This window comes from Nothobranchius furzeri, chromosome 1, assembly GCF_043380555.1.
Source record: "Nothobranchius furzeri strain GRZ-AD chromosome 1, NfurGRZ-RIMD1, whole genome shotgun sequence".
In the NCBI taxonomy this organism is placed as follows: domain Eukaryota; kingdom Metazoa; phylum Chordata; class Actinopteri; order Cyprinodontiformes; family Nothobranchiidae; genus Nothobranchius; species Nothobranchius furzeri.
In genome coordinates, this window is record NC_091741.1 from 41,024,831 (window position 1) to 41,038,441 (window position 13,611).

Consider the following 13,611-nt stretch of genomic DNA (forward strand, 5'->3'; position numbering starts at 1 on the left):
TATATATATATATATATATGTCCATAAATATTGGGCCATCGACACAATGCTAACATTTTTGGCTCTATACACCACCTCAATGGATATCAAATGAAACGAACAAGATGTGCTTTAACTGCAGACGGTCAGCTTTTATTTGAGGGTATTTACATCCAAGTCAGGTGAACGGTGTAGGAATTACAACAGTTTGCAAATGTGCCTCCCACTTGTTAAGGGACCAAAAGTAATGGGACAGAGAAGAGAGAGTCCTTTAAAACGTTTAAGACGATTTATTTCTTAACAATTTAAACATTTTTAAACAAGACTGTTGGGTAATTTTTATGTTACTCCCATACAACATATTACCTCAAAGAAAGTTCAGAGCACACGCAGAGGGATTAGATTGATAATTTGGTAAATTGTAATCCTGCCAACAACAAACAACAACAAATACTTTGCAAAGGGTGAGAGAAATCAAATACACACCAGAGACGGAGGTCAGTTTGCTCTCACACTCAGGCAAAGCCTTGGAGCTCCTTTTATTTAGGAAGGCACACCCAGAAGTTACAGATAAACCCACACACACAATTCTTCAGAACCAGCTGACCGGGGTAACCTAATCAACAGATTGTTGGACCTTCATCTTGTCTCAGGAAGTGACAGATAACAGGAGGGTGATCAAAGAGGTCATTCTTCACCACTCTAAAATGTAAAATAAAATTGATGACCCTCCGTTTAAACAAACACCTACACTGTTGCATCAATAACCCTGTGACGTCAAAATCAGTTATATCCAACAAAGACTAATGGGCTCGACACAGGGGAGGCGACATCGCCTCTCCTCCATTCATTTTCAATGAGACATGCGCGACAAAGCGATAATCGCTCGTCTCTCTCCTACTAAGCGAAATGCGAAAAACGTGCATGTGAAATTTTGCACTCGTGCACGTGTCGTGCACGGACGACCCAGCGACGCGATCCCAGAAAGTTGAAACATTTTCAACTTTTCATCGCTGTCGCTCGGACGAGGACCAATCAACGGAGGTTTCATTCACTGACCAATGAGTGGACAGGATGCTCTGTACACCTCTGAGCAAACATGGAGGAGAAGTTGATTATTATTATGTTTTATAAAGTAAAATCAGAAGTAAGATTTCACATAACTCTAGCAGCACCTTGTGAAACATCATATCTACCGCTTTTTTATCTCTGAACCGCTAAATAACCTTAATTCCCTCCAACCCGACACAGCCCAGCAAAACTATGGAAGTTTCGATTTCGCCATGGAACAGAACGCGTAGACGGCTTTGCCGCTGGCCGCTGCCGCAGATCGCCTCCCGTGTGTCAGGTAATAAATGCGACAGCGACAAATTTCGCTGATCGCAGTCTTTTGTCGCCTCCCGTGTTTCGAGCCCATAACTCTAAGTGATGAATGGATCTGGTGCAGTGAGACTTGAGATGAATGGTGTATGTGTGAATGATGTTATGATCAGAACTCTCGTATCCAGAGAAGCAAGTCTGAATGATGTTGTGAGGCCTTGTCTGGGTCTACCCGCTTGGGCCCATTCCCTTGTTGCTACTTCGGCCTGCTCATGGATCCCAGCGACACACACGTTCCACACCCGGGCAACTTAATATTAGAGCTGCTGACCACTTTATGAAGTGGCTCACCGCTCTAAATAAGAGCTCTGATTATTCGATCATAAAATGTGCAGATGTCCACTTTGTTTCATATTTGCACAATTTGGATCAGTACACCTAATGGCAAAGGGTGAGAGAAATCAAATACACATCTCCTCCTTGAACCGTCACCTTATCGTGGTGGAGGAGTTTGAGTGCCCTAATGATCCTAGGAGCTATGTTGTCTGGGGCACTTAGTGCCCCTGGTAGGGTCTCCCATGACAAATTGGTCTTAGGTGAAGGGTGAGACAAAGAACGGTTCGAAGGATCTTTCATGGCGTTTAAAACGAAGAGTCGGAGTACTCGGCCCGGAGGGTTACTGGGGTCCCACCCTGGAGCCAGGCCTGGGGTTGGGGCCCGTGAGCGAGCGCCTGGTGGCCGGGCTTTCGCCCATGGGGCCCGGCCGGGCCCAGCCCGAACCGGATACATGGGCTCGTCCAACTGTGGACCCACCACCCGCAGGAGGAACATGAAGGGTCCGGTGCAATGCGAATCGGGTGGCAGACCAAGGCGGGAGCCTTGGCGGTCCAATCCCCGGACAAGAAAACTAGTTTTTGGGACATGGAAAGTCACCTCGCTGGCGGGGAAGGAGCCGGAGCTTGTGGCAGAGGTTGAGCGTACCGGCTAGATATAGTCGGACTCACCTCGACACATTGCATTGGCTCTGGAACCCGAGACCTGGAGAGGGGTTGGACACTCTACTTTGCTGGAGTTGCTCCGGGTGAGAGGCGGAGGGCTGGGGTTGGCATTTTGTTAGCCCCGAGACTCTCTGCCTGTGTGTTGGGGTTTACCCCGGGGGACAAGAGGGTAGCTTCCTTGCGCCTACGGGTCGGGGAACGGGTCCTGACTGTTGTTTGTGCTTATGGGCCAAATATCAGTTCAGAGTACCCACCCTTTTTGGAGTCCCTGGAACGAGTGCTAGATAGTGCTGCATCAGGGGACTCCATTGTCCTGCTGGGGGACTTCAATGCTCACGTGGGCAATGACAGCTTGACCTGGAGGGGTGTGATTGGGAGGAACGGCCCACCTAATCTGAACTCGAGCGGTGTTTTGTTATTGGACTTCTGTGCAAGCCGCAGTTTGGCCATAACGAACACCATGTTCGAACATAAGGATGCCCACCGGTACACTTGGTACCAGGGCAGCCTAGGTCACAGGTCGATGATAGATTTTGTAGTCGTATCATCTGACCTGCGGCCGTATGTTTTGGACACCCGAGTGAAGAGAGGGGCGGAGCTGTCAACTGATCACCACCTGGTGGTGAGTTGGATCAGATGGCAAGGGAACATGCCGCGTAGACCTGGCAGACCCAAACGCATAGTGAGGGTCTGCTGGGAACGCCTGGCAGAAGAACTTGTCAAGACGGTCTTCAACTCCCACCTCCGGCAGAGCTTTGACCACGTCCCGAGAGCAGTGGGGGACATTGAGTCCGAGTGGGCCTTGTTCCACTCTGCGATTGTCGAGGCGGCTGTTGCTAGCTGTGGTCGTAAGGTGGCCGGTGCCAGTCGTGGTGGCAACCCCCGTACCCGCTGGTGGACACCAGAGGTTCGGGGAGCCGTCAGGCTGAAGAAGGAGGCCTACAGGGCGTGGCTGGTCTGTGGGTCTCCGGAGGCAGCAGACAGGTACCGGATAGCCAAGCGGGGTGCAGCAGTGGCAGTTGCCGAGGCAAAATCTCGGGCGTGGGAGGAGTTTGGTGAGGCCATGGAGAAAGACTATCGATCGGCTCCAAAGAGGTTCTGGCAAACTGTCCGGCGCCTCAGGAGAGGAAGGCAGCAACTCGCTCACACTGTTTACAGTGGGGATGGGGAGCTGCTGACGTCAACTGAGGCTATAGTCGGACGGTGGAAGGAATACTTTGAGGAGCTCCTCAATCCCACCAATGCGCATTCCGAGGAGGAACCAGAGCTGGGAGGCCTGGGGATGGACTGTCCGATCTCGGGGGCAGAAGTTGCTGAGGTAGTCAAACAACTACACAGCGGCGGAGCCCCGGGGGCGGATGAGGTTCGTCCTGGGTATCTCAAGGCTATGGATGTTGTAGGGCTGTCATGGTTGACACGTCTCTACAACATTGCGTGGTCATCGGGGGCAGTTCCTAGGGAGTGGCAGACCGGGGTGGTGGTCCCCATCTTTAAGAAGGGTGACCTGAGGGTGTGTTCCAACTATAGGGGGATCACACTCCTCAGCCTTCCTGGAAAGGTCTACGCCAAGGTACTGGAGAGGAGGGTCCGATCGATAGTTGAATCTCAGATAGAGGAGGAGCAATGTGGTTTTCGTCCTGGCCGTGGAACTGTGGACCAGCTCTATACCCTTGCAAGGGTGATGGAGGGGGCATGGGAGTTTGCCCAACCAATCCACATGTGCTTTGTGGATTTGGAGAAGGCTTATGACCGTGTCCCCAGGGGCACCCTGTGGGGGACGCTCCAGGAGTATGGGGTGGGTGGCTTTCTGTTAAGGGCCATTCAGTCCCTTTACCAGAGGAGCGTGAGTTTGGTCCGCATAGCCGGTAGTAAGTCGGACCTGTTCCCAGTGAGGGTTGGACTCCGCCAGGGCTGCCCTTTGTCACCGGTTCTGTTCATCACTTTTATGGACAGAATTTCTAGACGCAGCCGTGGTGTGGAGTGTGTAGAGTTTGGTGGCAGGAGAATCTCGTCTCTGCTTTTTGCGGATGATGTGGTCCTCCTAGCTTCATCCAGCTCTGACCTTCAGCTCTTGCTGGGTAGGTTCGCGGCCGAATGTGAAGCGGCTGGGATGAGGATCAGCGCCTCCAAATCTGAGACCATGGTTCTCGACCGGAAAAGGGTGGCTTGCCACCTCCGGGTCGGGGGAGAGGTCCTACCTCAAGTGGAGGAGTTTAAGTATCTCGGGGTCTTGTTCACGAGTGAGGGTAGGAGGGATCGGGAGATCGACAGGCGAATTGGCTCGGCGTCTGCAGTGATGCGGACGCTGAGCCGATCTGTCGTGGGGAAGAGGGAGCTGAGCCAGAAAGCCAGGCTCTCGATTTACCGGTCGATCTACGTCCCAATCCTCACCTATGGTCATGAGCTTTGGGTAATGACCGAAAGAACGAGATCGCGGATACAAGCGGCCGAAATGAGTTTCCTCCGTAGGGTGGCCGGGCTCAGCCTTAGAGATAGGGTGAGGAGCTCGGACATTCGGGAGGGACTCGGAGTAGAACCGCTGCTCCTCCGGATCGAAAGGAGCCAGTTGAGGTGGTTTGGGCATCTGGTCAGGATGCCTCCTGGACGCCTCCCCGGGGAGGTGTTTCGGGCATGTCCTGCCGGCAGAAGGCCCCCGGGTTGACCCAGGACACGTTGGAGAGGTTACATCTCCAATCTGGTCCGGGAACGCCTTGGGGTCCTGCCGGAGGAGCTGGTGGACAAGGCCAGGGAGAGGACGGCCTGGAGCTCCCTAATTGGGATGCTGCCCCCGCGACCCGGACCCGGATAAGCGGAGGAAGACGAAGACGAAGACACCTAATGGCCTCCTTAGCAATTAGGCCAATGCTGCCATTAGCCGATGGGCATGTGAACAAAGATATATAAATATAATTCTGGGTCCTGATATAAACCTTACAAGAAGAAGTAACAAAAAGACTCGATTTGACTTTCTGAAGGTGGTAAAAAAAAATTTATTCCATTGTGCATAGCTTGTTATTTTATAGCATCTGTATGGAGCAACGGAGGGCTGAAAGTGAATGCAGCACACATTCGACCTACTTTCAAAGTCTGTTGCTGCCACCTTAAAAAAATCTCCAATTCCTGTTTCACAGAGATGTATGCAAACACCTTCTTCTAGACTTCTGCACCCTCACCTGATTTACTCTGTATGGGCATATGAACAAGTTCCTGCTTGGCTCTTAACCAGAGATGCTACATGTTGCTGCTGTTTGTTTACAGGTGTGTGATTTTTACTCGTAACAAAATAGCATGAGGGGATTAGTAAACAGTGGAGGGTAACCTGTGCTCCACAGAAACACAACTCAGCTGAAAAATGTTGGTGTTGCTGGACATTTTGCTCAGTTTTATGGCTTTTTGTCAAACTCTGAACCAGGACATGGCTGCAGGCAGTGAAACAGAAGCCAGAAAACTCCGGAGCAACCAGTGACTCTATCCCCTAGTCAATCAGCGGCCAGAATCACGATGATGGCCTGACTCAACCTTGCCAGGTACCTCAACGGAGCAGGGACTAAAAATAGTGGAGAAAGCAGAGGGAAAATACCGAACCGTGTCCTTGGGAACAGCGGTCGGGCCGAGCTGCACCGGTCCGAGTTTCTTTGAGTAGTGTTCCTGGAAAACCACCTTAAGTATCTCAAGGTTTTGTTCATGAGCGAGGGGAAGACAGTGTAAGGATTGGTAGATGGATTGGTGCTGCGTCTGCAGTGATGCGGGCGTTGTACCGGTCTGTCGTGGTGAAGACAGAGCTGAGCCGGAAGGCGAAGCTCTTGATTTACCGATCGATCTACGTTCACCTTCACTTATGGTCACGAGCTTTGGGTGGTGACCGAAAGAATGAGATCGCGGATACAAGCGACTGCTGCTTGCCTAGTGGAAATAAACCCAACTGGAGGCCCGGTATCCAGCACGTTTTAATGGTTTCTCTGCTCCAACACACTTGAGTGGTTGAATCACCTGTGCAGCTGCTCCTCAGGCTGCAGAAGCCTGATAATCACCTGCTGGTCGAAATCAGGTGTGTTGAAACTAAAACTTGCAAGATGCCGACCCTCCAGGCCTGGAGCTGAATACCCCGCCTTACACGCTGCTCCTGCACTTGGTGGAAGGCCAGGGTGCTGGTTGAACATTTAGAACAGGGGAAACAACTAAAACATGCTGGAATGGGGCTCTTGACGATCAGGGTGGGGCAACCCTAATGTAAAAAAAAAAAGTTAAACAAAACCACTTAAAAAAACAAAATATTATTTTAAGCACAAACATTGCAGTTGTAACACAATTAAACTGTAAACAAAACAACTAAAACGTAAAACCATCTGGTGTAGCCTGCTGGCAGTCCCTGTTGCGCAATAGAGTGTGAAATGAAAGGAAAGCCCCTCCTGCTGTGTGTGTGAACCACATCCAGTTCAAAGTTCGTAGCTGTTCCAGGTGAGCTGCAGAAGTGCTGAGTCAGAGGCGGGCTTCTAATCTGCGTGGGGAAACTTGCGTCAAACTTTCAGAAACCTAAATGCATTCCCAAATAAAGCAGATGGTGCGTCTAGGGCGCTGCGTGGTTGCTGAAAACCGCTGGACACTACAGAGGAAACCGTGGCCGGGATTAGGAGCATTGGGACTGAATAATGTTGCTGCAGCTCAGAGCTGCAGATCCTCGGCGTCAGACTGTGGTTACAGTCGAGCTTTCGCCGTGGCGAGGGACGACCCAGAAACGTTCTGGGGTGAAATGGGACAGGATGTCAGCTGGTTCGAGCCGTGGAGGAAAACTCTGCACATCGAGGACCCGGTGTTCCCGAACTGGTAGGTTCGTTCAGTCACTTGTTTGGGTTCAACTACTAGGGAACTGCGTTATAAACACCACTAGAAAAACAAAACACTCGGAGCTTATCTGCCTCTCATCTCTAAATAAATGAGTTATTAGCGCCATTAAGCCTAATTAAACCTATATGGAATACCGAATGTGCCAAAAAATAATAATACACCGCACCATTAAAAACAAGTCAATAAATTTTAATTTAGGAACACAAACATAAATGATTGGTAAAAAGCATGATTAGTCAAAAAAACTACCTAAAGTTGGCTACTTATCTCAAATTGGAATCCCATGTTCCATTTCAAGAGATGTCATCACCTTTGGAACTCTCTTTCAAACAAACAACCAAGAACTCTGCGACAATCTACTTCTCTGTCTGGCAAAATTCTTCATACATAAACAAAAATACTGAAATCACCCCCTGTGTTTAATGCATTTGTACATGATTTTAGATTGTATCAAAGATCCCTTAAATGTATCAATAATAACAGCTATGAAGATATGTATAGACTGTTGTGTAGACTTCCTGGAACTGTGTAGTGGTCCCTTGCACTGTTTGTTTTAGTGGTTTTTTTTTGTCCTCCTCCCCCTTTTCACTGACTGTTCGATTCTCATCTGAGTACATTGGCATGTTCGCCTTATTTGTAATGTAAATATGCTTTTCTGCAATTAAAAAAAAAGTTGGCTACTTAGTTCCCTATTTTCTTGGTCTAATGCTACCCACAATTCACTGCAAGAACTTCCGCCATGCTTTTTGCATCAGCAAGCACATTTTTAACCCGAGAAATGACAATGCTAACATTTCTGTTCATTAAAATGATTTTTGATATATTAGAAGAAAGTTACAACGCCAAAGCTGGACAAGCTAGCTTAAAATATTTTATTCATGCCTAAGAGACAATGTGTATTGTATATCATTAGTCTCTGAAAATATTCATCGAGATGTTGTTGAAAATAAATAAAATGACGTCCAGTTGTTGAAAAACTTTGTACCACATAACCATAAAAAAGGCCCATAGCGTGCAGGTCTAGCATCTTTGGGTGACGCCATACTAGACACCGTGTTTCCCTCTGGCTGTCTTGGGGTCCTGCACCTGTCGATGATGTCACACTAGATGATTGGCTGGACTTACAGAAGTTACTTTTCCACGTTCAAAATCATTTAGGCAGTACGAAATACAAATTTAATAACAACTCTTTTCAAAACATATGTGAAAGAACAGAATCAAAAAAGGGATTCAATATATTTTGGCTGAGTTTTATTGCTTATGATGTCATCGACAGGCGTAGGACCCCCAGATCCGGAAAGTGCAATGCCAGAAAACTACAATCCTCATAGCATTCTCTCGATGGAGCTCTACCTCCTGAGCTACTGCTGCCCTGGGTCCTCCACTCATGCTCTGGCACATTTTGCAGCAGAACACCACTGGTGTGAGAGGCTCAGCTTGTTCAACTTTAGGACAACCTGCCAGAGAACCTAGAAAACTGCTGTTGGTGTGTTGCAGTCCCTCATTTTCTCCACCTCACCAACAAGTACCTCAATTTCTGCTTCTGTCAAATTGCGCTTCCTTGATCTGCCTTGATCTAAGGTCGCCATGTCATTGGCTGAGCGCTGCAGCAGCCAGCTTATGTATATGCATGAGATCCACAAGGCACTTTGCATTGACTATTTATGGCAGTAAGTGGGCGTGGTGAGGGCGGGATGTGACTAAAATGCAGCTGAGAAACATTCTCTTTAGTCTCCGATTTATGAAGCGGAGATTGCGGGACTCAGCTTAGCAACGTTCCTGAGATGGAAGAAGGAAGAGCGAACAAGAGAACTGACATGAGAATCCAGGGTGAGAGCTGGGTCAAAGGTCACGCCAAGATTCCTGATGGAAGGTTTGGTGTGGGAAGCAAGCTGACCAAGAGAGTCTCTGACTGATGAGACACGCATCTCACCCTCATCACACGCTCTCACGCTGATGAATATCCCCCCCACGTGGAAAACGGACAGAGATGAAACAGTCCAACGCACCCGTGCTCTCATGGAGAATGCACGGGGGTGAATCCCCCCCTCATGGCCAACATATAGAAGCAAAATGACACAAGTGGTGTTTGCACTTCCAACAATATGTTGAAGGTTAAGGATCACTGACGCTCCAAGTATGCAGATGATTCAGATGATTAAGGCTGCAGTGGACAAACAAGTCAATCTACCTGATCAGTATGGGCAGGGCCAACATTGTTGTAATCATGACTATTGCTGAACAGGCTGGTGCCAGCAGGGAGAAGTGATGCAAATACATTTAGTGGGAGTATGAGGCCTCTGAGTTCTTATAGAGACAAGAATGTTGGTTTTGGTTTCACTTTCTTGTGGCTCTTCACCACCAGACTCAGGACTTTTGCTAGACTCTGTCATCAACTTCTTACTCTTGCTTATGATCATCTTTTTCACCCACGCACGACTAAGGCCTAGTCCACACGTAGCCGGGTTTTTTTAAAAACGAATATCCGCCCCTCCAAAAACTTGCATCCACACCACCGCGTTTTAAAAACAAAATCTGTCCACACGTACCCGGATAAATACGTTGTTAAGGACATGCCAGACCTGTAGGCGGCAGTACTTCCCCCGTTCTTAACCTCGTCCTTCGTCTGTGGTCTTCCGCAAGGAGCAGTAATTCCTCTTGCAAAAACAAACAAGCAGAAAGCGCTTGGACAATTGATAAAGCGAGCGCAGCTCTGAGGGCATCCATGCTGTCGGCTAGTGTAAACACAGGTCGCACACGTGATGTCAGCATTTTTTTGTCACGGAAAGTGACGTTGCGGACCTTAAAACTCCGGTTTTGTCCGTCCACACGCAGACACCCAAAACGGAGAAAACGCAGATCTTCACTTTGGCCGGAGTTTTTAAAAAGATCCGTTTTCGTGTGAAAAAACTCCGTTTTCGTGTGGATGACAGGCCAAAACGTAGAAAAATATCTACGTTTTGGCAGATCCCCGGCTACGTGTGGACAGGGCCTAAAAACAACGTGCAGAAAAATATTGTTCCTCGTTAAGCTGCAAAAGGAATTTTCTGCTTTCTTGGTTAACTTTAGGTTTGTTTGGACTAAAAAAAAGTGTTACATCTACAAACAATACAACTGATGTACTGTTCAGAGGTTTTCTAGCCTAAGGCTATTTTGCTAAACTAGTTATTCGGACTTAGTTGGATATCAATAATTACAACAATCACTTTCACAAACAAATGAGTCAAACCCATCCAAGCATCCTTCGCTATAGCATTTTGGTTTCATTCTCAGATGAAGATTAATCCTTCAGATTCTGATGAGTTGTTTTCTCTGCACCAGCAGTGATTTGGCTTCCCTCTGGTTTCAGTACTTGTGCAGTTAAAACGGCACCTAAAAGCAGCTTCATTTAAAGATGAAGATGTTTAAAATGGCTAAGATCATAACTTTGGATCGATATGCAGATACACTTTATTTTCCATTAAAATAATGACCTCCCCATCTCAACATAACCAACAGATCCCCTCCTGTGTTGTCTGACAGGTTTGTTGGGGGAAAGTTGAACATGTGCTTCAACGCTGTGGATCGTCATGTAGAAAGCGGTCGTGGAGAGCAGGCTGCCATCATTTATGACAGCCCGGTGACTGGAACCAAAATAACGATCACGTTCAGAGAACTCCAGGACCAGGTGATCACTCATTTAACATCTCCATTTCTGAGCTCTAACGTCGGAGTACAGCAGGGCTGAAGCACGTCGTCTTTCTGCTTCGTCTCTTCTGCACCACGCTCCAGGTGTCTAGGTTGGCAGGAGTCCTTGTGAAAAATGGTGTGCAGAAAGGTGATCTTGTTGTCATCTACATGCCCATGGTGCCGCAGGCTATGTTCACCATGTTGGCCTGTGCACGGATTGGTGCACCACACAGCCTCATCTTTGGTGGCTTCGCCTCCAAAGAGCTTTCTGTCCGTATCGACCACGCCAAGGTAAGGAATGGCTATCTTTAACCTTCTGATTGGTTGTGGGAAGATATTGCCAACTCTTTATTATGGATCCAACGCTGGTTTCTTATTCAATGGTTTATAGTTAAAATGTAAATGTTTGAAAGATTTGAGTTCCCCTTGTTTCACTGTGTTCAAAATAAATCATTAACCAGGAAGAGCCATGTGCTCACCTTGCATACGCTCAAAGCTTTTCTTATCACTGCTACCTGAATTACCTTGACCAGTGGTTCTAATTATAGTTTATATTGAACAACTGTTCATTTTGCTTTCTTTGAGATGCTTTGCCAGTCATCCAATCAACTTTCTTAAGTCAAACAGAAAGGAGATAAGACAATGCTAGATTTTTCTTAAGTGAGTGTTTCATAATGCTAACTAGGCTGCAAATCATGCTTTTTCATCTTTTATCCTATAAAAAGCTTTCCCATCCATGACAGAACAAAGAAAGGAGAAGTTTATTTTGCATTAGTAGTAACTAAATGACTCCAATACACACTGCCCAGCCAAAAAAAAAAAAAAAAAAAAAAAAGGGTCACCACCTGAATTTAACTAAGTGAATAGGTAGGAGCCTCTTATTGGATAGGAGCAGGGCAGGGCAGGCATCTCAGACTCAGGAGGAGAGAGTTCCAGAGTCTGGGGGCCACAGCAGCAAATGATATGTCACCTTTGGTCTTTAGCCTGGTGCTGCCCAACCAGTAGGCTTTGATCACTGGACCTCAGGGACCTGCTGGGGATGTAGGGACTAAGAAGATCACCAATGTAAGATGGTGCTTGTCCATGTAAGGCCCTATAGACCAGAACCAGGATCTTGAAATGAACCCTGAAGTTGACTGGCAGCCAGTGAAGCTGGAGGAGAAGCGGGGTGATGTGGGTGTGTTTGGAGGACTTGGTCAGAAGCCGAGCACAGGCATTCTGAACCACCTGTAGACGGTTCAGGGAGGTTCTGCTCAGACACGTGAAAAGAGAGTTAAAGTAGTCTAAGCGTGAGGAGATGAAGGTGTGGAGAACAGTCTAAAGTTCAGAGCGGGACAGAATGGGACTCAGCTTAGCAACGTTCCTGAGATGGAAGAAGGAAGAGCGAACAAGAGAACTGACATGAGAATCCAGGGTGAGAGCTGGGTCAAAGGTCACACCAAGATTCCTGACGGAAGGTTTGGTGTGCGAAGCAAGCTGACCAAGAGAGTCTCTGACTTTGGGAACCAGCTTGTCTGGGGCACAGATGAGGATCTCAGTCTCATCTTCATTCAGCTGTAGAAAGCTCCCAGGTATCCAGGTTTTGATAGAGTCTAAGCAGGTGTGTAACAGCTGCAGCTTAGACATCTCATGGGGCTTAAAGGAGATGTACAGTTGGATGTCATCTGCATAAAGATGGTAGGATATTCATTTGAAGGAGCTCAGGATGTGCTGAAGAGGAAGCAGATATAGAGGAGGAAGAGCAGAGGCCCCAGCACAGAACCTTGTGGGACACCATGAGTAAGAGTGGAGGTGGAGGACCTAAACTTGGAGATGGCCACAGAAAAGGAGTGCTCAGAAAGATAAGAGGAGAACCACTCCAGAGCAGTTCCTGATAGGCCTACCCAGTCTCCCAGCCTCTCCAGTAGCAGGTGATGGTCAACAGTGTCAAAGGCTGCAGTCAGGTCCAGCAGGACCAGAACAGAACAGTCCCCTGCATCACTGTGAGTCAGAAGGTCATTAGAGACCCTAAGAAGAGCTGTTTCAGTAGAATGAGCTCTACGAAAACCTGACTGTAAGCAATCATAGATGTTATGTTCATCAAGAGCAGCTGTGAGTTGTTTAGCCACAACCTTTTCCAAGATCTTGGAGATGAACGGAAGTTTAGAGTTGGGTCTGAAGCTGCTATGGAGAGAGGGGTCGAGACTCGTTTTTTTAAGAAGCGGGTGGATTACAGCGTTCTTAAAGTAAGCAGGGACCTGACCAGAAACCAGAGAAGCATTAATTATAGAGAGCACGCTGGGACCGATGGACAGAAAAGCACTTTCAAACAAAGATGAGGGTAAGATGTCGAGGGGGCATGCAGAGGTCTTCATAGAGTTAACTAGTTTGGTTAACTCAGGCAAAGGAACAGGAGCAAAGCTACACTCAACAAAAATATAAATGCAACACCTTTGTTTCTGCTCCAATTTTTTATGAGATGGACTTAAAGATCTATAATTCATTCCAGATACACAATATTACCATTTCTCTCAAACAGTGTTCACAAATCAGTCTAAATGTGTGATAGTGAGCACTTCTGCTTTGCTGAGATAATCCATCCCACCTCACAGATGTGCCACATCAAGATGCTGATCCGACATCATGAATAGTGTACAGGTGTACCTTATACTGCCCACAATAAAAGGCCACCCAAGAATGTGCAGTTTTGTCTCACAGCAAAATGCCACAGATGCCACAAGCATTGAGGGAGCGTGCAATTGGCATGCTGACAGCAGGAATGTCAACCAGATCTGTTGCTCGTGCACTGAATGTTCATTTC

At 47.6% G+C, this 13,611-nt stretch overlaps 1 protein-coding gene across 1 annotated transcript in view; it reads left to right on the top strand.

The window, feature by feature from the left end:
• The first annotated feature begins 6,725 nt into the window (after positions 1–6,725).
• The window catches only part of acss3 (acyl-CoA synthetase short chain family member 3), a 66,412-nt gene continuing 59,526 nt past the window's right edge, over positions 6,726–13,611 (top strand). The window contains exons 1-3 of the mRNA XM_015961068.3: positions 6,726–7,121; positions 10,665–10,809; positions 10,914–11,102. Coding sequence (XP_015816554.1) covers positions 6,835–7,121; positions 10,665–10,809; positions 10,914–11,102 — 621 coding nt within the window. The 5' untranslated portion in view covers positions 6,726–6,834. The remainder of the gene's footprint in view (positions 7,122–10,664; positions 10,810–10,913; positions 11,103–13,611) is intronic.